Source organism: Chaetomium tenue (genome assembly GCF_020726465.1).
Source record: "Chaetomium tenue strain MPI-SDFR-AT-0079 chromosome Unknown F5144scaffold_4, whole genome shotgun sequence".
Classification (NCBI taxonomy): Eukaryota; Fungi; Ascomycota; class Sordariomycetes; order Sordariales; family Chaetomiaceae; genus Chaetomium; species Chaetomium tenue.
Window position 1 is genome coordinate 4,210,596 of NW_027117332.1, and position 23,065 is coordinate 4,233,660.

Sequence of the window (23,065 nt, forward strand, 5' to 3'; positions counted from 1 at the left end):
CAATGATCTCATCATGCCACCCGGAACACCACGGCAGGGACCAACCTATCAGGGAGCTCTGCCGTGCGTGGCACGATCGTCCATGGTTGTGCACCCGGTCATATCTCCCATTTCTGCAATGCGAGCTCGTGTGTACATGCTGTCCTTACGGAGCTTAATTGCTGTTCCGACTTCTCCGTCTGTTTCAGTGTTATCGCCAAATTCTGCAATCTTTGTTCGTCGTGGCGTCCAGGTAGCATCCAATGTCGATAAGTCACGACCAATGGGCCCCAATGCCTGTCACAAATCAATGCCGACCCTGGCTCGCCTCCTTGCCGGGGCCTATTCTTGGCCCGCTGCATCATCTCCCTGGCGAACAGCGTCATCCATCGCATGTGATTTCGCGCTAAGAACTGCGACAAGTCGCCCACCCTGGTGACAGGGCCACAGGGCGTGCAGGGGAGCAGGCAGAACAGGTGGGTTGACAGGCAGATTTAACACGCGACACACACCAAAACGGGATGATGTGGAGGTGTGACCAGCTTCCAGAAAATCAGTCACAAGGCACAAGAGGCCAGATAACTCAAGAACATTTTTCAGCGCCAGCAACATGCTGTGCGTCTTTCAATTACGTTTCCCCTCTCTGTGTCTGTCAAGAATCCTGCCTCCCATTTGTTTGTTCCATCATTGTGGGCCTCCATGTCGCCCCGCGAAATCCCCCCGCAGTCATGTAAACTCCCTTTCCGCCATGCAGAAGAATCAATATTGGTATCATGGTGCTCACAAATATAGCCGTCCCGCGACCTCTCAGCCATCTCTCATTCCAGCAATTACAGTGTTACCCCAAAGGCGCCCCAGATCTCAACGACGCATCGGCAGAGCCAGCGAAGAAAATAGCAATCGGACCATTATCACCTCCTCCACCCCCAAAAGCCACCGCCAGGCGTGTTGTTCCCCGCGGGCGGCGTCGACGCCTTCGAAGGCGGTTCTGATATAGTCGGGGTGGTGTTGGAGCCCGTCAGACGACCGAACATGTCCATGGCCGCGGAAGCTGCCGACGGCGTCGCACTGCGGCTATGCAAAACCGGCGGTGTCTCTCCCGGCGCGAGCCCGAACGCCTTCCGGAGCTGCTCGAGCTTCTGCTTCGCCTCTTCCAGCTCCTGCCGCGCAACAGCTTCCGCTGTCTTGGCTTGCACCAACTCAAGCACCAGAGCATCGTTCTCGTCGGGCGAGGTTGCGAGTTGGGTCGGCCCCGATGGACCAGTGGGCTGCGCAACCATGGCCGCCAGCGACTCGCTACTGTTCTTCTTCTTCATCGTCATCGTGGATATGCGCTTGTTACTAAAAGTTGAGGCCGTTTGTGACGGTGTCGACCTGCTGCGGCCCAACTTGAGCTCGCGCAGTCCAACCGCCGCCGCACCTCCGCCGGCCTTTGGAAACCACTCGCCCTTATTATCTGTGCTCGCCGGTGTGTCCGATGCCCTCGATCGCATCCCTTGCATCTGCCTTTCGAGCCGTTGTTTCTCTTGGTGTACATTGCGAACGTGTGCGTGGGTGTCCCTCAATTGGTCCTTCAAGGTGGACATTTCCTGTTCCATTTCCTGCACCTTGCGATCGTACTGTTTCGACTTGGCCCGCTCTTGTGATAGTTGGTCTTTCGCCCGAGCCAACTCGTCTCGTAGTTGTAGTTTCGTCTCGGGTGCCGATGACCTCGGGCTGGCGGTCGCCTCGTCGAAACGCACCTCGACAATGTCGAGTAGATCAGAAAGTTGTTCGGCTGTTGGCCCAATTGCGCCGGTCGATATTGCGTCGCTCCCCACATCGCCTCCATCCGCCTTTTTGCGCAAGCCATCCAGTAACGATCGGACAGCCCGACGGTCATCCTCGCGCTCTTCCTTCTCCCGTTGTAATTGGCTGGCCAGCAAAGCGTGATTCCGTTGCAGCTCGCTGAGCGCGGTGAGTAGATCTTCGATCTGACTGTGTAAGTACTTGCTGCCATCCTTTGATGTATTGACGCTCCCCGTGAAGCTGGGCGCTGTCTTGGACGGTAGCGCCGCCGCTTCCCTGGGTGTATCATCGGCAGAACTGTCGCGCGAGATGTTGGTTGCTTCAGTTGAAACGGAACTGAGAACGCTAGCGGCGGATGACGCAGTCGATGAGACCGCCTCCATCGACGAGAGGCTTTGTTTCGACGTGCTGCGCCGAAGCATGCTAAGCGGCCGTGATGCAGCCCCGAATCCAGGGTTGAGAGTACTGCTGACGGACGCGGATCCCGAAGTCTGAGCTGTTGCCGAAAAGGTGGCAAACCTAGGGGTGGTAGAGGAAGCCCAGAGGCGACCCAGGAAACGGGAGGCGGCGGTGGTGACATCCGCCGACGCTTGTGCCCCCTCTGTCCCACGGTGATTGGCGCTGGGGCTAATCTTAGCTTCCTTGTACCCCTGTTCGAGCGCTACCATTCGCTCCTTGGTAACAACGTTGGCGAGCGCGACAAAGTCTTGGACAAATTCGTCGGCGTTGTGGTTATAGCAATCCCAAACACCCCGCGACAGAAGGAGATGCATTACGTCTTCCAGCTCGGTGCACCCCAAGATGCGCACCTGGTTCTTGCGCATGAGCGACAGCGCCACCCGCATGATGGTCTCCGATGCGCCCTCGGCGAAAATCACATCGTAGATGCGAAACAGCATTGGCAGGGGGCACGTTACGGCGTAGAACGACAGGAACCATTGTGAAACATACGCGGGTTCAACCTGCAAATCGTCGAGGTGGGCTGACAAAGTGGGCAAATGCTGTCGCAACAGTTCGCGAAATTGGTAGATTCGGATGTGCAGCCCAGACAGGTCGGGAACGAAACATTGGCGCAGATCGTAGTTTTCCATGAGTCTAGTCGCACAAGTCAGCTCGCAATACCTCTATCAATTGACATTGAGATCGGACGTACCTAACCAAAACGCAAAAGGCTTGGTTGTCCGGCATATGCATCAGCAGCGGTCCAACGAGGAACGCTAGCCCTTGGCAATATCCGATTTTGGTGTCGTAAAGGCTGAAGCACTTGAGAACCCGGCCCAGCATTCGCTGACCGTCGCCTTCCGGATCTCTGAACATGTCGACGCCGGGGAAGCTTCGGCCGAGATCCTTGCTGATAACGCCCTCATACGGACTCGATTCGCCAGTCAATCGCTCGAACACCTCCTCCAGGGCGCTGTCCCGGGCACCCGCCATGCTCTGCCAAACCACACCTCGCAGCGGTGGTGGGACACCCTTCCGTACCTTGTTGGACAGCAAACTTGGCAGGCGAGCGGCCGTCTGCTTGGGGTCTTTGACAAGGGCGCGGTAGAAGTCGAGCTCGGTCATCGGCGTTGGCGGAAGCGTCGAGTATCGGAGAGCGGGGGGGATTGGACCGCTGACCATTTTCCGTAGTTGCGCCATCGAGGGAGGCCTGGGCCTACTCTCGCGAGACCGCCGCCTATCCGCCGCCCTGGTTTTCATGCTCTTGAGATTTGTTTCAATCCGATCATTTTCTCGTTCGAGTTTGTTCAATAGTGAGGCCGTAGTCTGTGGCGTGGACTGTCAGTTGCACCCGGAAAAAAAACGAGGGGGGAGGCAACATTACTAAACACGCACGTTGTTGGATCCCTGACTTCTCGATTCCAATTCTTCCTTCTTTTGTAACTCATCCCAATCGACTCTGTCCGATCCCGAGCTTGAGCACGAATCCCGACTTTTCCCTCCCTCTCCTTCCTCGTCTGTATTCGCTGGGCTTGCCCGCCCCAGCTCTTGGAGCAGATTCGGCCTGCGTCTCGCTGCTGAAGTATCAGGCTCAAAAATCTCCGACTCACTGTCGTCGTCGTCGTCGTCGTCATCGCCGTCGCCTAACGTTTCGGCCATGGGGTTGTTTGGGTTCTGACCCGGAAGCGGGGTCTTTCGCGTAGGAATCGTACTCGGCGGCACTGCCGTGTTTAGGTGCAGCGAGGGTGGTTCGGAGAGGCGAACTGTGACGAGAGAGTCATGCTCACTCCCCTTGTTGTCCGTTTCTGTCGCGGCTGGCGACGAATTGGTCGGCCCTGGGGCGCCCTCTCTTCGCGATGATACCGACTCGGGACTTGACCGTCCTCCCAGAGCATCTGCTCCATCCCGGTCGGGCTCCATCCCGATCCCAGACCCAATCCCACAACCTCAATCTGTAGAGACAATTTGAACACGGCAGTGAACTTTCGTGCGTGTCGTGTCGTGTCGTGTCGCGAATTGGTGTACAGGCTCAAACCACTATCGACCTCTCGATGCTGTCGTCCGAAGTTCCTTGCTGTTACCGATAGATAAGATTAGGCAGGTGGGCTGTTGTTCCCCAAACTATTTGCGGCTTCCTCACTGACCCGGCTCCTCGAAAGCCTCCCAACTTTCCAGAGGGCGTGGATGCCAGCTATGAAAGAGAAAGAGGCAGGGATAGTTCGTTAGCTGGGAAGAAGTGGAGAGAGGCGGCCGAGATCGTCAACCTCGAATTGTGTGGGTCTTGGCGCGCGACTGCTTGGGCAGGAGCTTTTCTCGTTTCATCGAAGGGCCGAGTGAAAGGCGACCCGTGGCGGCTAGGGCCCAGGGCAACCGGTAATAATTACACAGAATGTGAGGCTCGTGAAATTCAGTACCGTGACAGCCAACGCAGTCAAGAGAAGAACATTAGGCGGTGGGCGCTGTTGAAGACCAGAACCCAGACACGGTATTATTTAGCGCGAGCCCCTGGATATCCTTGCAGTAATTGCCTGCAGGAACCATGCCCCCCCGACCACAAAAGGCAATGCGGGGCAGCCGGCCACCGCCAAACCGCCCTAGTCGACGAGTCCAGAAAGCAAGACAGGAAATGTGAATGGACACGCAGCATACGAAGGAAAAGGAGCTACTTCGTACTGTGTACAAGAAGAAACAACAGAGGGGGAGAGTGGCAAGAAATGGGATTGGGGGTTAAGAAGGGGTTCATAAAAAAGCCGCGAACCGAGAGAACTAAGGACCAAACCCAAGAACGAAGCAGTTACTTCGTGGCCGATATCTATTTGTAATAAGCGGTCACCGTGGCGCCTTCCATCTTGTCCACGCTACCATCGTCGTTCACCACACCTCTAGTCGCTCAGCGGCTTTCCAACAGATGAAATCATCTCTCATTCAAACCCCACAACCTGCTTCTCGCAAGACCTGAGGACCGCCGAGACAATGCATTGGTTCAGGCTCAACACCACCTATGACTTCGATGTTTGTTGTCGCGGCAAAAGGTGGGGTCCAATGAGAGCTCTTTTTCTGCCAATCGGCAACCGCATGCCGCCTCGAACCCCCCTGCAGGCCGCACGAGGTGGAGCAAAGGTGCAGGACAGAAGCACTCGAACGGCATTGGAACCTCTCACAACCAACCAGCAACCTGAGCACATCACCAACCCGCTCATCCATCTCAATGCGGTAAAATTACACGGTTCCATCGCCCACTAGCAAACCACAGCCGGCGAATAAACCTCACCGCTCGTAAAAACGAAGCTTCCAATCGAGCAGCCAGCCATAACTAAAAGCCAGGGCAAGGTGAAGGCCACTTTTGCTGCGCTTCGGCTCCAGATCTGGCCTGACCAGAGGGACCGACCTGGGGAAACGGCCTGCAGCTGGGGCCAGAACTGTGTCGAGAAACCCCAGATCGGCGGATTTGAGACCGAAGCTTAGCTCAGATGGCATCTTCACTTGGCGGCCGTCATTCTTGAAAAACGTGCCCAAAGACGTGCAAATCCTCGACAGTAAAAAGCTTATTTGCCGCGGGAACCTGTGACGAGTGTGTGTCGTGGTGTTTTTCCTCGATGACGATAAGAAAGAAATTGGCGAGTTCGAGAGAAACCATCCATAACTAGCCACCCTCTGGCCAAGAAAGGCCGAATTGCCAAAGTAGCAAGAAATCAAAAAAAGAGAATGAAGGTTTCGACAGTGTCCACACTTAGAGTTCGGCTGTTTTTCGTCCATGGTGTGCTAGTCTATATTTAATAAACGACAGAATGAGAATGGTGTGGTTGACACAGAATAGAAAAGTATTGATACTACTGGACCTACCTCCCTCGGTATCCATTACAGCCCAAGTTCAACCCGAACTCCACGACACCGCCAGCGCCACAGCCCTAACGTCTCATTTTCTCGCCGTCTCTCCCAAAACAAGTCTCCCATAACCGAACGAGCCCAAGACCAGACCAGACAAGCTCCCCATGCAACGCAGCACAGCACCACAAGACAAAGCAGGGATCCACGCCATAGCCAGCTAGCCACCCACTCTTCGATCCGACTTTATCTCCATATACGAATTGAAACGGACTCATTCTCGCAAACTTGTACGCACCCACCGCCCATCCTCCTCATCGTGCAGCCAACCGCCCTGAGCTCCCGCTTACAACAACCCAGGCGTAACAGTTTCGGCCATCGATAGCGTCGGGGCCGGGCTCCCCTGGTTCGATCCCTGGATACCTCCCATCCCCGCAGCAGCGAGGGGCGCCGATACCTGGCCGTTCTGCCCCGCCGAAGGCGGGCCGGGTCTCATACCGCCGACACCGGCACCGGCAGCAGCGTTGGTGTTGATGGTAGGCGGGCGCGCACCGGCGGGCTGGGCTGGTGGTTCCTTCCGGGGGTCGATGCCCGGGTAGAGCGAGTGGAGCTTCTTGTAGAGGTTCTTGAGCAGGGTATCGCGCTCGATACGGTCGGCGACCGGGTCGGCGGGTCTTTCGACCGGGTCGTCCGCGGAGGGGGGCGGGAGTTTGAGTTTGAGCTGCATGTTGAGCGGCGGCGGGGTGAGGTAGGCGGGTGACGCCATGGCATTGGCCTTGGGCTTGGGGTCGGCAAGCGAATACATATAAGTAAGGTTTGCCTGTAACCTTCTCATGCATCTGTCGATGGGGTTAGAAACAGGGACTGGGTTTCATGGGGATAGCACCGACAGGCGGGGGCTTTGGAACTCACTGGTTGTAGTCCAGGTTTGCCAGCTTTTCTTCCTCGGCGTAGTCTATGTCGCTGTTCTTGGCATTCCCCGAGTTGACGGCGGCTTGTTCCTTCTTCAACTCATTCCGGCTGTTCACAAGCTGTATTGATTCATACAGCAGTTCCTGGTTGATCTCGAGCAGCACGGCCATCCTCTCCTTGTCTCGGGATTCGGTCGCGGGACTTTGTGAAGCGGAGCCAGAAGTCCCGTTAACCTGCGGCTGCTGCCCCCCTTGGTCTGAAGGGAAGGTTGGTGTCTGCGGCGTTGCTATTGACGCTGGCGGATGTTGAGCAATCGTGGGCGTCTGGCTCTGGGGGGTGCCCTGGGTCCGGGGTGTAGAAAAGTGCTGCTGTTGTTGATGCTGCTGCTGCTGCTGTTGCTGTTGCTGTTGGTGATGGTGTTGCGATTGTTGTTGATGTTGTTGTGGCTGCTGATGTTGCGATTGCTGCTGGGGAGGCATCGAGTTGGTTGGGGCGCCTTGAGAATTGTTGAACTGGCGTTGAGGGGTCGGCACAGAAGCGCCGGCGGGGTTCTGCTGGGCAGGAAGCATCCGCTGCATCATGGGTTGCTGGCTCGGCAAGCCCGTGTTCATCTGATAAGGGTTCATCTGGCCGGCCATCATGAAATTGGCCGGCAGCTGCGGCAGGGGAGCCGTTGACGAAGGGATGCCAGACGCATACGGCGAGCTGGTGAAAGGCGCCTGGAACGACACTAGAGGGAGGCATATGTTAGCCTTGACCACAAACAAGAACGACCAAGGGGTGATGGCGGTGTCAACGGGAGTAGGGGTATGTTACGTGGAGGGTGGGACCGTCGCACGTAAAGGAACCTCGTGTAAGACAAGCCTCGCAAAGGGCAAACGTCATGTGGAAGACGTATAAGGGGACGGTTGCTTACTTTGGCCATTGGCAGCCATGTGCGGCATGCCGGCATTGTGCATCATTCCTGCAGGACCACCACCTCCCCCCATGAGAGCTGGGTTCGGGCCGCCGGCGGGGAAGACACCGGGCTGACCCGGCATGGGGAACTGCTGTGAGTTATACATCATCTGCTGCGGCTGCTGCTGCTGCTGCTGCTGCTGCGGCTGATTCGGGGATGGGCCGGGTTGCAGGTGAGCGCCTTGTTGGGGTGGGGCGCCGTTGAAGATGGGGCCTGCGGCAGCATTTGGGAAACCATAGGGAGCCGAATACATGACTTGGTATTTGGACTGGAGGCTGCCCAAGCCAAGAACAGGGCGGGAGGCGCCAGGGGGGGTGGAGGAGGAGCGGCGGATGGAACGGCGAGGCCGTCGTGGATCAGATCAGGAATTGCGGCTGCCGGGTGTGGGGATTGGGGGGGGGGGGCAGGGCTACCAATCTGGGGATTGGCCGGCGGGGGCCCGAGATGGTCTCTTCTCTCGCGTGTGAGCTATCGACAGCCAAACAGGCACCTGGGACCCCAGTCTAACGGCAGCGTTCGGCCGGGATATGAAGTTTGCGAGCCTGGGATGGCACACGACGGGATGGATGAGACGGGCGTGAATTGGGTGACAACCAACCCAAGCGGGAAGGTCTAGTTACCGGGTCTGCTCTGTTGCCTGCCCTTGTCCGAAGGCCGACGACTCCGCCGCTTCCCCTGGGTGCCTTGCAGGGCAGCAATGCACGGTGGGCAAGCTATCGATCGTCCCGATGGCAGACCCCACGGGATTGCCGCTTGTGTTTCGCGGCTTTTGTGGTGTGTCCGAGAGTGGCAATGGGACACACAAATGCCGGGGATTGGGATGGGCAGACAGGTCCGTCGCAAGTGCCAAGGCGGGAGAACACCGATAGGGAAAGAGTATGGACTCGAAAAATGACAAAAAAATGACCGAGGGCTAGCCTGTCCGTATCCGGAGGGCCAGAATGGGGTCGTTAGTTCTGGGTGTCGACGTTGGCTGCTGCTCTGCTGCTTTGGCGGTCGGCAGGCGGCGTGTGTCAGATTGTCAGAGAGCAAAGGGTTTGTGTGGGTTTGGGTGCGTTGCGAGAATGCCACGAGGACCGAATCCAAATTGCCAGAGTGCTGAAAAAAGCGGGCATTGAGTGGTGCCCCTCGGCCAGCCGACAGACCACGCTAGCCCGATCAGGTGCCGCCCGCTGCGAGTGAAGTGGGACAAGAGCTGCGGGATAACAGGGGTTGTTACGTTGTGCCTCATCCCCCAATGGTCGACAATGGTGGGCATTCGTCCGAGGTAGGTACGAAGGAGCCACGCTCCCACGCAACTTCTGGTCACTTTTGTTGTCCCTACGTTTATCGCGGACTTGAATGATTTCAGTAATGTTTATTTTTCAAAATTATGGGATTAATTGTCTGTCTACTGTATAGGACAGCTGTCGCCTAGGTATGTTTCGACCGACAAACTGACTCACGGAAAACTCCCTGTTACTCTCGGTCTTGCAGCCCAGCTCGGTCTCGGCAAACCGGAACTCAATGGTAACGGGTTCCATACTTGGACTTGCCGGCCACCACCACGTCGATGAAGTTCTGGGCAATGATGGCGCCTAATGAATTAAGTCCGAGTCAGTTGCCATCCTTTCAGGCGTCGAGCGGGGTGTGAACTTACTGGTCTTGTTCGAGGGATGCAGCTCGTCATACCACATGTACCCGTCAAGGGAACCGGGCTGGTCGACACACGGGCTTCCGGCCGCTTCGCACTGGTGATAGTAGCTGTTTACATTGTGCGGCGCCTTTAGGAACTTGGTCGGCTCGCTATAGATGTCATTGACCAGGCTATGGACGTCAAAGAGGTCGACCGTCGCCTTGGGCCAGCGGTTTTGGAGGGACGCCTTGACGGGGACGCCGTACTCCAGGATGGTATTGACGCTGGTCGAGTATTCCCTGATCTTCTGGCTGTACTCGGTCATGTTGTACTGGCTCTTGGTTTTCCAGAACTGCGAATCGAGAGTCCCGCCGTTGTCAGGGTGCGCGTACAGCGGAGTCAGCTCTAGCGGCACCGTGTTGAGCAGCACGAAGCGCCGGCCTCCCGTCTTGTAGACCCTGTCGAGCACGGAGAAGACACAGTCGACAAAGTCGCTGATGGTCTTGCCGCGGGTCTGCGAATCCGACAGGAAGGCGTCGAAACCCAGATCGTTGGTCCCGATCCACACGGCATACACCGTATTTTCGGCGGTGCGGTGCGGGTAGAGAGACTTGAAGGCCACGTCGGCCTCGAAGGATGGCAATTCGTCGTCTAGGATGGCCGGGAAGGTCCGTTTGATCAAGTCGAAGTTTCGGGAGACGATCTGGTTGGAGCAGACGGCACCGCCGACGGCGTAGTCCCTCAGCTGGGCCCCGGCGCCCTTTGCGGCGAATTGGGCCCAAGACAGGCCACCGCTCGCCGTCGTGGTCGACTCGTCGTGCATCTTTCCCGGCGGAGGTGCCTTACCGCCATTGTTGATGTAATATCCCAGGCGGCCGTTGTCGGTGTAGCTGTCACCGAAGGTAACCAGCGTCTCGAAGCCGCCCTTGGTGGGCTTGGCCAGCGCGAACGAGGCGCCGGCGAGGATCCAGGTGAAACGCATTGTCAACGTATCGTCTGTGGTGTGATGTACCAGTATCGATCAACGCGACAAGAAGGGACCGGGTGATCGACGCGATCAGGGCGGCTGGGGTTCGAGGACGATTCACGACTTTATACTCCGTACGAATACACAGCAAGCTTCTCTTGGGTAATATGCGGTCCCATTCAACCGGGAATAGGGACTGGCTCCCCGGTGCAGGCTATATTGCGTCTCCACGGCCATCCGGAAATCAGGAAGGACTCGGGAGGGGCCCTTAACCACAACCTGGAAGGACATGGCGGTGGTGAAGGGGACAGGATCTAGCCTGGCCGTAGTGTTGTTACATCGCGCCTCTACCCGCAGCATGTCGTGCCATCGCTCCCGGGTCGCCCGCCCGTCGCCCAGGTCAGATCATTGTGCTATCCCAGCCATCCTTTGGAAAGACGGGGGGGGACCTCTCGGGTTTTACCGGACATCGGCTCGCCTTAGAGGGGAATTTGGCCAATCACTTTCTAGACTCGACGGTGAGGGATGAGGGAGAGGGGGGGGGGGGACCATTCGACTTCTAGAAGGCTTGGCTCCCGAGAGAGGTTGGGACCTGGAAAGTTGCATTTCCTCGAACGGATGGAGAAGAAAAGGCTGATTGGTCCGCTAAATGTCATGGGGCCAGGGTTGGGGTTGGCTATGAACCAGATTTGCTAGCCCTCAACGCCAACACTCAACCCATCGACTGGCAACACAAGAAGAACTAGAGTTTGTGAATATCTGATAGATATGGGTGGGTTTGGGTATAAGAAAAGCCCATATCTGCTTTCTCAATATTTAGTTACAAGTCACCATAACCTACAAGTTCACATTTTCCTGTCTGCCATATGAAATCGAGGACCCGCTCCGGAGTCGGCGTTGGATAAGGTTGGGTGCTCATTTTCATTTCAGTCTCGTTGGTGACTCCTTTTGTGACTCTTCACATCGAAACCTCACAACATATAAAAGGGGTGGTTGAATCAACAAAGCCATCGACTCACACTATCCTATCCAACACAGACATAAAACACAGACTTGATCACCTCTCGTCAAGATGCCGGCTTTCAACCTCGAAACCTGCGCGCGGCCCAACATTTTGGCCCTCGAGCCATATCGCTGCGCTCGAGAGTAAGTTACTCACCCCTGCCCAGCCCTCGCACCTCACCCCATCATCACCACTTCCCACTCGTCCCTTTTTTTTAGCTTTTTTATTTTCTCTACCCCCCTCAGTTAACACCCTCCCCAGCGACTACAAAGATGACGGCACCAACATCCTCCTAGACGCCAACGAAAACGCCTTTGGCCCTCCCCTCCCCCCCCCCACCACCACCACCACCACCAACCCCACCCCCCCTTCCTCCACCCCCCCCTCCCTCGACCTAACCACCCTGCACCGCTACCCCGACCCGCACCAAACCCCCCTCAAACAACTGCTCTGCGCGCTGCGCACGACGCACGCGCACACGACGCAGACCCTCACCCCGGCGCACCTCTTCGTCGGCGTCGGCTCCGACGAGGCCATCGACGCGCTGCTGCGCTGCTTCTGCCGCCCCGGCGCCGACCGCGTGCTCGTGTGCCCGCCCACCTACGGCATGTACAGCGTGTCGGCCCAGGTGAATGACGTGGGCCTGGTGAAGGTGCCGTTGTTGGGGGCGGAGCAGGGGTTTGCCGTAGATGTGCCGGGGGTGTTGGGGGTGTTGGGGGGGGAGGAGGGGCGGAGGGTGAAGGTGGTGTATTTGTGCTCGCCGGGGAATCCGACAGGGAAGTTGCTGCGGAAGGAGGATGTGAGGGCGGTGTTGGAGCATCCGACGTGGAATGGGGTGGTGGTGGTGGATGAGGCGTATGTGGATTTTGCGAGGCCCGAGGATAGTTTGGCCGAGTGGGTGGTGGAGTGGCCGAATTTGGTGGTCATGCAGACGCTGAGCAAGGCGTTTGGGCTGGCGGGGATTCGGTTGGGCGTTGCGTTTACGTCGCCTGAGATTGCGCGGCTGCTGAATAGTTTGAAGGCGCCGTATAATGTGTCGAGCTTGACGGCGGGGATCGCGGAGTATGCGGTTTCGGAGAACGGGGGGTTGCCGAAGATGAGGGAGAACCGTGCCAAGTTGATTGCGCAGAGGGAAAGGATGGTGCGGGAGCTGGCGGAGGTCGAAGGGGTTGGGCGGTTGAGGGGTGGCGTGGACAGCAACTTCTTGTTGTATGAGATGCTGAACAAGGAGGGGAAGCCGGATAATGTGACCGCGTTGGCGGTGTATGAGAGGCTGGCCGAGACCAAAGGCGTGGTGGTCCGTTTCAGGGGCAAGGAGCACGGTTGTCTGGGCTGCTTGCGAATTACCGTCGGCACGGACGAAGAGGTGACGCGGTTTTTGGCGGCCCTCAAGAAAACTCTGGCCGAGGTGCGAGGGACGGCACCGGCTGCGGATTGAGGAAAAAAAGGAAGTTGCGGCGAATGAAGTGGTGGCTTGAAGATGGGTAGACGACACAAAAGTGCTTCATAGAGATGCCACAGCCAAGTGGCGTCAATGATAGATATTGTCCTTGTTGACCGTCTATTCTGGCAGCCTGCCATGCTATGCAAAAAGAAAAGTGCCAGTCCATGTCCAAGACCAGGGATGCCCAAAAAGCTATGTACAGAAGAATGTAAACCCGCGCTGCGCTACGCCGTATCCAAACCGCCTCTCAAGGTTACAGCTTGCGAATATCGTACCGACCCCGCTTAGACTTCGACCCGGAGTCAAAGGTGCGGACAACCTTGATCTCGTCGCCCTTGAGCGGGGGCTTGGACTCGCCCACGAGGAGCCCCTGGATCGTCTCCAGCGCGCACATCTCCTCGCCTAGACCGGTGAGGCCATCAAATCCGCCCACATACCACTTCTGTCCGCAAGTAGTGCCGTCAGCGCCGCCCGAGCAGGCCTTGGCGGCCGCCAGCGCCGACGTGTGCCACAGCTCGTCGATGGTGGGCTGGATGGACGGCACAAACAGGCTGGCGCCGTACACGAAGCGCGAGAAGTAGCCCTTGAAGCTGCGCATGTCGGCGTTGCAGCTAAAGACCTGCTCGCAGGCGTGCTCGTACATGATGTTGGTGGCGTTGTCGAAGGGGCTGAAGAAGGAGCGCGAGGCCTCGAGGATGCGCTCGGTACGCTGCGCCCACTTCTTGTCGCCCGTGTGGTCGGCCAGCACGGCCGCGCCGTACAGGTAGATGGCGGCGCTGTACGAGAAGGTGACCGGGTTGGTGTCGGTGCAGTTGTGGCTGGCGCTCGCGCCGTCGTACACGTTGCCATAGCTGTCGATCATGCCCACGGCCTCGGTCCAGTCCCAGACTTTCTCGGCCCACTCCAGGTACGTGTTGTTACCGGTCGCCCGTGCGAGGCGTGCCGAGATCTGGAAGAGGCCGCCGTTGCTGACCGTGTTCTTGTAGTCGAGCCCGTTCGGGTTCGACTCGAAGATCTGCCACAGAAGACCGCCGCCGCAGGCCGTCGTGTTCCACCTCGAAGTCAAAGAGTTCCATAGGTTTGAGCCGAGCTGCAGCCACGAAGGGACGTTCTCGTCAGGGTGCGGGAAGTTCCTCTCAGCTGCTGACATGACGGCAAATCCCCAGAAAGCCTGGTCGTCGTTCCCCTCCTGGCCGAAATGCGTCGGAAGCATGTAGTCGAAGTCGGGGCCGACCTGCGCCAAGAGGGCCCTCGAGATGCGCTGGTCGTAGGTCTTGTCGCCGGTGTAGTGCGAGTAGTCTAGCATGCTGCCCATGAGGGCGCCGGCTTGCCACCAGTAGTGCGGTTCGGGAAGGTCGACAAACTTCTCCGAGGTGCCGGAGTAGTAGGACATGGCACCGCCGGCAATGGTCTTGGCCACACCGCGAATCGAGGCTGTTGAGGTTAGCAGTGCTTCACAGATGGCGTGAGAAGCAAGGTCACTTACATGGGTCATTGATATCCAAATCCTTGGGGGCCAGGGCGGCGATGACGGCCGTGGTTGCAGCCGCGGGCTTAAGGGACTTGAGGAATTGCATGTTGGGCAGTAGTATGCCGTGTTATTTGAGGTGTCCAGTTGGTTGGTAAGAGTTTGGTCCAATTGCCGCCAGCGAGCAAAACAAAACGAAGGTAGATGTGGTTGGAGTAATGTCCTCAGGGATGCTTGGTGTTGTGTGTAATAACACTCAGGACTCAAAGAGCTTCGACTTCAAGGAAGCAGCAGGAATGTTTGCTTTTCAAAAACAAAGCCAACGACGCCACAGTAAAGCAGCAAAGAAAAGCACAAGAGTACAATAGAAGGGAAACGATCGTTGGTGGTCAACACGGCGAACGAGGGGACAATAACGAGACAAGGATGACAATAGGAAGAGCAAAGGCCGGCTGATGGAGGTCAGCCTTGTTGGCCGAGAAGGGTGGGCTTCCATTCTTTAAAGGGAAGAGCCGAATGCCATGATCAGCTGTCAACCACATGTCAACCAACGCCTCCCATGCGCATCTCGGTCCACAAAGTCCAGAAGAAGCAAGAGGCAGTGGCCCAGCAAGATCCACCATTCCCGGTAGACAAGGGGCGGCCCAATGGGCGATTTCCTGGTTCGTGGGGATGCCATCCTCTGCGGGTAAGCTCGCACCCCTTGCTGAGCCTGGATCTTGTTAAACCCTGGCTCGCTGTTTCGTTTCCTTCCAGGTCAGCGCTGCAACCTGGAATGCCCCCGCCATTTTGACAAATGGAGGGTTGCAATTGGAACTTTGGGCGTCTGCCGAGGGAAAAGGGAAAAAAGAGCCATCGAATGCTGGTGCGCCGATCGTGGAGGGGTTCACTCCCAAACATTTGCGGGCGGCGCATAGCCAATGCAGGAACTGGGGGAACGCGCGCCAGCAGCTCTAGATCTGCCATCTTTCCTCCAGGAGCCAGGTTGCCATGCGCCGTTGTGTTGGGTCCTTTCAGGTTCAAGTTGGATTGGGGATTGGAAAAGCAGTGGTCAGGGGCCTGCAGCAGTCAATTGGAGGGGAGAGCCAAGCCACGCCGTCTTGGCAGTCTCCTTTTGAAACCTGAAACATGGGCTAACCTCCGAACGAGTGGGCAGCGCCTGCTAGCAAGTGCGATGACAGCCGCGCGACTGCAACATTCAGGTGGAAGGGGCTCGGGGGTTCACAGCCGCCGAAAATGTCGGCGCTATTTGGTAGTCGCGGCCCGAGTTGTTGTGTGTTCGGTTTTCGTTGGTGCCTTCCATTTTAGTTAGGTGACTCCTTTAGGTGACAGTCTTTGAGATTGATTTCCGGTGTGCCACAAAAAATGCATTGATCATAAATTTAGGTTGTGCATTGCACATGTGCCGTCTGGCAGTTTTTACACCCTCAGCTACATACCCGAGGAGTTAATTCTCCGACTACCGTCCTGGGTTCCCTCGCCGACCACAACCAAGAAAAGGGGTATTTATCGAGTCAACAAAAAAAGACGCGCATCCATCACCAAAGCGACCTTTGCCCAACCAAGCGCAGAGCAGTACTCTGGCATTCATCCAAGCATAAACCCAAGCAAGACCGCCCCAAGCGATGCCATCACCACACGCCGACCCTCCACCACACTTAGTAGTTGGCTCGCTCCCGAAGTCGGGATTGCGGTGCCCGTCATAGATGCCAGCATCGACCCCTCAATGTCGGTAGTGCCGGGTTCTGGTCCCGGCGTCGACAGCGTCAGCACCCCCCAAGTCACTTCGTCGGCAGCAAAAGTCTTTGTCCAGATGGTTTCGGTCGGCCCGGTCAGGGGGCCTTCACGGTGGTTCTCGCCCACCGATGAAGACCCCGTGCAGGTCGCCGCCGTCTTTCCATCAAGCTGACACTCGAGGTTCGCCGTTCTGCGATGCGGTTAGCGACGCCATCATCCACCAGCGCGAAGATGCGGGGGCACGGACAATGTCCCGGGGTCAGTGCCCTTGTACACCAGAGTATGGGCCCCTTCTGTAAAAACAAACGGGATCTCGCCCGCAATCTGACAGGTCGGAGCTTGGGCCGCGCAAAACACGGTATAGGCCGTCACGGATTCGTCCTAGGCGCTATCATTAGGGGCATATTCTCAAAGAAATGATGTCTAAAAAAAAGGGGTGGCTCGATCAGAAACACTCACACTGCTGATGATACTTCCGCGGAGTGCGGCCCAGTCTGAGTCGTCGTATTCTGGGAGATAGACTGATACGGTCGACTGAGCGTGAGCGCCGCCCGCGGCCGCGCAGAGCCAGGCGAGGAGTACCGGGCGCTGCGGTCTCATGATGCTATCACTGCTTCACAGTCCTCCTGCGACACATCCATGGTTGACGAGGGGAGGAGAGTGAGAAAAGGAAAAGTCGATGGTTGTTGGCGATGTGGTCGGGACTGCAAATCATCTCTTGGCGACGCTTGGCACAAGGCTCGGCGCTGTGCCGTCGCCGAACTCCCGATGGATGCCAAGATGTCAGACTGCCGCTTCATCCAGACGAGAATGCTGTGGTGGTGATGGTTGCCGTCTCCGAAGACGAAAGTGTCACACAGTGGAGTGCCTCTTCCCGGGCGGTGACCCTTTCCGGAGTCGACTTGCCGGTGCACGAGACCAGCGCGAGCAGCCAAGGGAAAAAGACAACTAGCACCAATCCTTCTAGCCAACCCAAGCGCTCCCGACATTCCCGGTGGGAGGAGACTGTTTCTTGGGAGGTATTTTTGTTGTTCTTGGCCGCAAAATGGCTGCCGTTCAGCCGTGACCACGCGCCCAGCCTCTACAGTCAATACGCACGTAAACACTTGGCTAGCTGCCGTGTGCATCTGGTGAGCCACAGATAAGGTAGTTAACCGCCACCCTGATCCGCCACGATCAGAAGCAAGGCTAGCCACGGGGCTGAGATCTAGCCTCTTACCCCTGCCGCGAATCCTGGTCCAGATTGGACGCTTCGTAACCCACCCGCTTGGATCGTCTCGGTCTCGCCTCTCTCCAATCGGGCTCACCCGCAATTTCCGGAGTCTCATGCCGAGAGCGAGCTGATGTGACCTCGCCACTTCGTGAGAACTTGTGCTTAAGAAGGGATTTTCCCGCAGTGGGTTACGAAGTAGAGGCTTGGTTTTGGTTTCCGTCGTTCGTTCCAAGCAGTCACTCGTTCAAACACCCAAGGTTTCCGTCCGATAATTTATTTCGGGCCACTCCTACAGTCACTCATTAGCTAGCTGCCCGCCGCTCTCAACCGGTTTACCAAATAATCCTCGATTCGCCACCATCCTCATCGTTATCATGAAATACTCGGCGCCCTTCCTCTTTACTGCCGGCCTCGCTGCCGCGCAAACCAGCGTCGTAAACATCATGTTTCCGTTTGTCGACCAGCAAGATAACGGCGCTTCGGTCATCTCGGCCGGCCCCACCGCCACCAAGTACTTCATCGCCTGCCCGCCCGGTACAAGCGACGAGGATTGCGGGCTGGCAGAAGGTGTCGAGGTTCTCTACGGGCCGTCAACCCTGGAATACACCATGTCCTACTCAGGAATCTAGTCAGTCCCCCACCCGCACCTTCTTACCTATCAGGGAATGCTAACCTCATTCGCCCACAGCACCGTCTCGGCCAACTGCAAGCTCAACCCGTCCAAGGACACGGCCGACTGCTCCGGGGCGGTCATCTCGGACCAGGAGAAGTCGACCGTGGTCGAGGTCGTCTCGGGCTACAGCTCCTACATCATGCCCGTCACCATCACCGCCGGCCTCGAGAAGCTCTCGGGCGCCACCAACACGGCCGCCCCCGGCAGCTCTGCCACCGACGTCCCCTCGGTTTCCACCCAGACCACCATGACCACCGCCTCGGTGCCGACTGGCGCCACCGAGGGCAGCGGCGAGGGCGCGGCCGACCCGACCTCGAGCCAGAGCACCGGCGGCATGCCCCGCGTTACGCAGAACGCTGTTATCATGGGCGCGGCTGCGCTGGTTGGGGGTGCCATCCTGCTTTAGGGGGGTTAGGAACGAAGGGAGATGATGTGTTAGGATTTAATGGGACATTGATGAACCGTTGCGCGTTGCGTTATTGAGAGCCTTATGATACCCGCGTTGCATTTAGTCAGGGCAGGACAGCATTTGCCGCATTGATATTAGCATCGAAATGAGCGCCATACAACACCGGGGATTCGTTAGTCGTTACCGACTTGGCGATTAGCCTTGCCTTCAATTATTCCAAGACCGGGAAAATGAACCGTGAAGAGAGTGGCCGTGAGACTGAGACCAGAGGATCGCGAAGTAAACTCCCGCGGGCATTCCGCGGGACCGTTGCCCTTCAACTCGCAAGATCCTCCCTACCATCCTGCCAGCTCGAGCAGTTGACACACCGTAAAGCCTTTTCCGCCGGGTCAGCCACATTCCCGTCACAGCACAACAACCAGGACTAGGACCCACCTTCTCGTTGATGCGCTTCCGGCAGTACTTGCACTTGACCGTGTGCTTGATGATAGGGTCCTGCGAAAAGTACTGGTACAGCGCAGCCAGGCCGTACAGCGAGCACCCAACGCCCATGAAGTTGAGAAGCCGATTCAGAAAGAAGCTATATCGCCACCCTGTAAGCACGCACACACACGCCCAACCACGCAACCCACACACAACAACAACCAACCCCAACCAACCAACCCGCAGAAAAAAAAGGTCAAGACATACCCATAAGCCATGACAACAGCGCCGTCATCCTGCGCCTGCTTGAGCGTGTTGTAGCCGCCCTCGGCCGGGCGGTGCGGGCCGGCCTGCAGCACGGCAAACTTCTCCTCGAGGTTCTTGTTCAGCGGCAGCAGCACCGAGAGCGGCGGCAGCATGATGTCGCTGACTAGGCTGGTGATGAGGGCGGCTGTTCAGGGTTGGTTAGTTGGTTGGTTGGTTGGTTGGGGGGTGGGGTGTTGTTTGGAGAAAAGGGGGGGGGGGGGGAGGTGGTGAAGAAATTGGTGAAGAAATAGATGAGGGTGGATGGTTCTACTGTACTATGGGTGCTTGGGTCGGGGGGCTTACTGAACATGGACGCGATGATCAGACCAAAGGCGATCTCGAGCACGTTGCCCTGGAAGGCGAAGTCGATGAAGCCATGGAGAATGCGGCGGGCTCGGCGGCGGCCCTGGTCGAGCAGGTCGTGCTCCTCGTCGGATTCGTCTGCGAGGCGCGGCATTGTTTGTGGTTGAGGAGGGGGTTCGGAGGGGGCGAGGGTTAGGTTGCAACCTAATGTTGGGATGTCGGTATCTCGTGAAATATGTTCAAGGGTTCATTCAATTCCAGGATGCCGTCTAGAGAACAACCACAAAGAAAACTAAGTAGAAATGTTAAAGACGGGAGAGATGTTGGCCCGACATGGTCACCCTGTCGAGGAGAACGAGAGAGGCACAGGAGCGGCGGGAGCTGTCCCAAAAGGGGAATAGTGAGTGGTGTTTAGGGGTGCACCCCCGACGTCACCGCTTCCTTGGCAAACAAGCAGACGCGGGGGACAGTGATCAGCACAGGCCGAGAGGATTCGTCAAGAGCTAGCGGCAGCTGCCGTTCGAACCAACACATGAACACCAACTCACGCCAAGGCTTGAAGATCACAACGACATCCCAGTTGCATAAACACACAAGTCAAGATCAATAAGTTGATGGTCAATGAGCAGTCTATTGTGTTTTCAACAGGGTATCCTGCATTAAAGAGAGCGAATGATGGAATGATGGTGTTACAAATAGGAACCAGGAAAGCGCCAAAACTCCCAACGTCCCAGTTCATCGCCCATCCGAGAGACGAAGACTGAGTCCATGCAATCCCAAGCGAGTGGTCTCGTACGTTTGTTTGGATGCGGTAACGACTGTTGGGCCCAAGTGGCTGATTGTCGGATCGAGTTGAAGGTAAGGAATGACAGAGGGTAAGGATGATTTGAGTGAGCGAGAAGAATAGAGCGGCTAGTGAAGCGAGAGTGAGAGGGAGAGCCGCGGGAAAAGAGTGACAGTTGTTGAAGTGACAGTTGTGACAGTTGTTAGAGCGATAGTTGTTGAGGGAGTAAGGACCGTTGGCGTCCAAACAAAGACCATTTTGAAAAGCGAGCGTTGGAAAAACGAAACGAGCGTCAGGCACACCCACCGGCCTTCTTCACCTACAACGGCTCATCCCTCATATCATCACCCCTGGCGGCGCCGCCGCCACCACCGCCGACAGGCATTTGGGCGAAGCCGTGCGAATCCTCCATGCTGCTGGCCGACTGGTTCTTGTCAACATACTGCTGCTGCTGTTGCTGGCCACCACCCATGCCGGAATCCTCGTGGCGCGTCTTCAACCAGAGGACCACCATCAGCCCCAGCGCGGCTGTCGCGAAAAACACGGTGCCCCAAAGCAAGAAGTACAGGGCGGGGCTAGTGGACGCCGACAGGCCGAACTTGTCGCCGTTCTTGTTGACAGCCTTCTTGATGCTCTCGGCCACGCCCGTGATGACGGCAGCGCAGATGAAGGACGTAAACCAGCCGAGACCAAGACAGCCCATGGCGCCGAAGATGGCGAACTTCCTCATGCCCTGCGCCGCGTACTCGAGCCCAACCACCGCCACGCAGCACAGGAAGCCCACGACGAGCACCAGCACCGAGAAGAGCACGAAGTAGGCCATGGACGCGATTACCTTGGGGATCTTGTCGAACCCTTCCTGGATCTCGTCCACCAGCTCGAGGTCGCTCAGCTTGAACTTGAACGGGCCCACGTTGAGCTCCTCGTCAAGCTTCTTGCTCAGGTCCGTCTGGCCCGTGTAGAACTTCTTGGAGCACTTGTCGACCTCGGGCTTGGCGTCCTTGTCGCTAAACAGCGGCTTGTACTCGCCCTCGCAGAGCACGCCCATGTGCACCGAGTAGTACTCGCGGATGCCGATGGCCTTGGCGATGCTGCCCATGGCCTTGTCGATGAGGTCCGCCGTCAGCTGCACCGCCTTGTCGGCCACCTCGGCGCCCTTGTTGCACGCGCCCTCGACCCCGTCGCCTGCCTTGCCGCCGGCGTTGTCGATCGCGTCGTTGACCTTATCGCCGGCCCCGAACAGCCCGCCCACCTTACCGAGCCCGTCTCCCACCTTGTCCGCCGCGTCGCTTACCGCCCCGCCCGCCTTGCCGCACCCTTCCTTGGCCTGCTCCGAGACGTCGGGCACTTTGATGAGGTTCTTGCCGAGCGTGGACATGTTGAACTGCGGCAGAGACATTGGTTAGTGTCTTTTTGAACGAGTAGGGGGGTTGTGGGAGAACAAACGTTGATGATGCTGACCCCCTCCATGGTGTGAGGCGTGGAGCCCGACGACAGAGCGATGGCCAAGAACAGAAACGCGATAAACGAGCACACGATGGGGGCGATCTTGAGGATCATGCCCACCATGTCGCCGCCGCCGCCGCGGTTGGGAACTCCCCTCATGCTGGAAAGCGTGATAACAAGGGGAAAAAAAGGAGTAACTAAATCAGATCAATGGGTCCAGCCCCTGACTTCTGATGCAAAGGAGAGACTGAACGAAAATGAAAATGTCGAGAAACGAAACGACAAGTAAGGAGTGTATAAAAAGGAGAGTCAGCCACTGAGGGCAGGTTTGAAAGGAGTGGAGAGGAAGCGAAGTCCTGTCTGTGTGATTGTCCCAAGGGATGGTGAGTAGGTAGTAAGACGATCCCCAAGTCCCAGGTGAACTCACCCTATATATCCGACCTCATGCCAGCGTAGCTGAGCACCGAGTCAAACCAAACACACACCCAGGCAATAGACGAAACGGAGCTGGGCCGGACGGCGGCCGGTGGAGGGGGACATGTCTCGGGCCGGGGTGGCTTGCACCTTTTCAGACGACCCGGCTAGGTAGCGCAGTCTTCAGGGGTACAAGTAAAAACTCAATGGCATGGGGCAGCAGAAGAGACGGGGTTGCAGCTGCAGAGTATGGGGAAACCGAAGAGAAACTCGGGAATGCAAAGTTCCCCCTCCCCCTTTGGCCGTACCGCCCCGGGTCTGAAGCGTAACAGGGACGCAGTAGACCGGGGACGCGGCCATCATCCGACCCTGCTGGCGGAACATCCAGGGGATTGGGGTACTGGGGGCGGGGCGGGATAATGTTGTCGATTGTTTCGATGGGTGGTCGGGAGATCCTGAACTAACTCAAACGGGGTTATTTTGGGATGTCCCTTGGCCAGTTTTGGGGGGCCTCGCAGTGGGAGAGTTGGATTGTGTTTGGTGTTGGTCTGCCCCAGACATGCGCCGTTGCGGCCCGTTGAGGGGTTCATTGGCCGATGGCTTCAGGTTTTGGTGAGATGCTCTAAATCCCGACCGCTAATTGTTTGTACGCGGGGTTGGCGGCCCGTTTCCGACCTCGAAGCTAAACTCACTGCAAAGGTTGCCGAGTTTACGATCCGGCCGACGATTCGGCCGTTGACCCCGTCTTGGTCCCGAGTCCCGGCCGCGCCCCGCTTTTTCCGGACTGCAGACCGGCCGCGACCGGCTTCACAGCGAATTGGGCCGGGGGAAAAACAGGCTTATTTGGGCGTTTCACTAACGGGACGGCGTGGGGTCCGGTCCCTGGATTCTCATAAAACCGGGAGGTGCCGTCCTATGCGATGCTGTTGTTTTCCGGTCCGAGCCATCTTCGCTTTC

The 23,065-nt window shown here is 57.4% G+C and overlaps 9 protein-coding genes across 9 annotated transcripts; 2 read left to right on the forward strand and 7 right to left on the reverse strand.

Annotated features, from left to right (window-relative positions):
• Window positions 1-890: 890 nt before the first annotated feature.
• F5144DRAFT_593356 (rab-GTPase-TBC domain-containing protein) lies at window positions 891-3,408 on the reverse strand (the record flags this gene model as incomplete). Its single annotated transcript, XM_066790449.1, has 2 exons — window positions 891-2,862; window positions 2,921-3,408. The coding sequence occupies 2 exons, from the start codon at window positions 3,406-3,408 to the stop codon at window positions 891-893; spliced, it is 2,460 nt and encodes an 819-aa protein (XP_066643777.1).
• Window positions 3,409-6,379: 2,971 nt separating this feature from the next.
• F5144DRAFT_490875 (uncharacterized protein) lies at window positions 6,380-8,156 on the reverse strand (the record flags this gene model as incomplete). The annotated part of the gene is made up of 3 exons (XM_066785824.1): window positions 6,380-6,872; window positions 6,946-7,675; window positions 7,862-8,156. The coding sequence occupies 3 exons, from the start codon at window positions 8,154-8,156 to the stop codon at window positions 6,380-6,382; spliced, it is 1,518 nt and encodes a 505-aa protein (XP_066643778.1).
• A 1,171-nt stretch (window positions 8,157-9,327) lies between these two features.
• On the reverse strand, window positions 9,328-10,637 carry F5144DRAFT_257376 (GDSL lipase/esterase). The gene is made up of 2 exons (XM_066783506.1): window positions 9,543-10,637; window positions 9,328-9,480 (listed from the first exon to the last, which is right to left on the reverse strand). Exons 1-2 carry the CDS (start codon window positions 10,498-10,500, stop codon window positions 9,407-9,409), a joined length of 1,032 nt encoding a protein of 343 aa, XP_066643779.1. The 5' UTR covers window positions 10,501-10,637; the 3' UTR covers window positions 9,328-9,406.
• A 649-nt stretch (window positions 10,638-11,286) lies between these two features.
• On the forward strand, window positions 11,287-13,056 carry F5144DRAFT_257382 (pyridoxal phosphate-dependent transferase). Its single transcript, XM_066783507.1, has 2 exons — window positions 11,287-11,631; window positions 11,750-13,056. The coding sequence occupies exons 1-2, from the start codon at window positions 11,558-11,560 to the stop codon at window positions 12,924-12,926; spliced, it is 1,251 nt and encodes a 416-aa protein (XP_066643780.1). The 5' UTR covers window positions 11,287-11,557; the 3' UTR covers window positions 12,927-13,056.
• F5144DRAFT_257373 (glycoside hydrolase) lies at window positions 13,056-14,608 on the reverse strand. Its single transcript, XM_066783505.1, has 2 exons — window positions 14,419-14,608; window positions 13,056-14,366 (listed from the first exon to the last, which is right to left on the reverse strand). Exons 1-2 carry the CDS (start codon window positions 14,507-14,509, stop codon window positions 13,186-13,188), a joined length of 1,272 nt encoding a protein of 423 aa, XP_066643781.1. The 5' UTR covers window positions 14,510-14,608; the 3' UTR covers window positions 13,056-13,185.
• A 1,379-nt stretch (window positions 14,609-15,987) lies between these two features.
• Window positions 15,988-16,737, reverse strand: F5144DRAFT_489616 (uncharacterized protein; the record flags this gene model as incomplete). The annotated part of the gene is made up of 3 exons (XM_066785745.1): window positions 15,988-16,327; window positions 16,385-16,518; window positions 16,597-16,737. The coding sequence occupies 3 exons, from the start codon at window positions 16,735-16,737 to the stop codon at window positions 15,988-15,990; spliced, it is 615 nt and encodes a 204-aa protein (XP_066643782.1).
• An 858-nt stretch (window positions 16,738-17,595) lies between these two features.
• Window positions 17,596-18,534, forward strand: F5144DRAFT_257463 (uncharacterized protein). Its single transcript, XM_066783508.1, has 2 exons — window positions 17,596-17,978; window positions 18,039-18,534. Exons 1-2 carry the CDS (start codon window positions 17,725-17,727, stop codon window positions 18,427-18,429), a joined length of 645 nt encoding a protein of 214 aa, XP_066643783.1. The 5' UTR covers window positions 17,596-17,724; the 3' UTR covers window positions 18,430-18,534.
• A 54-nt stretch (window positions 18,535-18,588) lies between these two features.
• On the reverse strand, window positions 18,589-19,707 carry F5144DRAFT_257481 (large-conductance mechanosensitive channel). The gene is made up of 4 exons (XM_066783509.1): window positions 19,465-19,707; window positions 19,123-19,306; window positions 18,868-19,012; window positions 18,589-18,808 (listed from the first exon to the last, which is right to left on the reverse strand). The coding sequence occupies exons 1-4, from the start codon at window positions 19,616-19,618 to the stop codon at window positions 18,749-18,751; spliced, it is 543 nt and encodes a 180-aa protein (XP_066643784.1). The 5' UTR covers window positions 19,619-19,707; the 3' UTR covers window positions 18,589-18,748.
• Window positions 19,708-20,567: 860 nt separating this feature from the next.
• On the reverse strand, window positions 20,568-21,626 carry F5144DRAFT_488570 (uncharacterized protein; the record flags this gene model as incomplete). Its single annotated transcript, XM_066785669.1, has 1 exon — window positions 20,568-21,626. One exon carries the CDS (start codon window positions 21,624-21,626, stop codon window positions 20,568-20,570), a length of 1,059 nt encoding a protein of 352 aa, XP_066643785.1.
• Between the last annotated feature and the right edge of the window lie 1,439 nt (window positions 21,627-23,065).

Bases quoted from the DNA above. Each gene is read 5' to 3' on its own strand.
- F5144DRAFT_257376 (XM_066783506.1), bottom strand. From the start codon at position 10,500: ATGCGTTTCACCTGGATCCTCGCCGGCGCCTCGTTCGCGCTGGCCAAG. The intron at 9,481-9,542 runs GTAAGTTCACAC...TTAATTCATTAG, and splicing joins GCATCCCTCGAACAAGACCA to GCGCCATCATTGCCCAGAAC.
- F5144DRAFT_257382 (XM_066783507.1), top strand. From the start codon at position 11,558: ATGCCGGCTTTCAACCTCGAAACCTGCGCGCGGCCCAACATTTTGGCC. The intron at 11,632-11,749 runs GTAAGTTACTCA...CACCCTCCCCAG, and splicing joins CCATATCGCTGCGCTCGAGA to CGACTACAAAGATGACGGCA.
- F5144DRAFT_257373 (XM_066783505.1), bottom strand. From the start codon at position 14,509: ATGCAATTCCTCAAGTCCCTTAAGCCCGCGGCTGCAACCACGGCCGTC. The intron at 14,367-14,418 runs GTAAGTGACCTT...TAACCTCAACAG, and splicing joins TTTGGATATCAATGACCCAT to CCTCGATTCGCGGTGTGGCC.
- F5144DRAFT_257463 (XM_066783508.1), top strand. From the start codon at position 17,725: ATGAAATACTCGGCGCCCTTCCTCTTTACTGCCGGCCTCGCTGCCGCG. The intron at 17,979-18,038 runs GTCAGTCCCCCA...ATTCGCCCACAG, and splicing joins ATGTCCTACTCAGGAATCTA to CACCGTCTCGGCCAACTGCA.
- F5144DRAFT_257481 (XM_066783509.1), bottom strand. From the start codon at position 19,618: ATGCCGCGCCTCGCAGACGAATCCGACGAGGAGCACGACCTGCTCGAC. The intron at 19,307-19,464 runs GTAAGCCCCCCG...AACCCTGAACAG, and splicing joins GATCATCGCGTCCATGTTCA to CCGCCCTCATCACCAGCCTA. The intron at 19,013-19,122 runs GTATGTCTTGAC...GTGGCGATATAG, and splicing joins GCTGTTGTCATGGCTTATGG to CTTCTTTCTGAATCGGCTTC.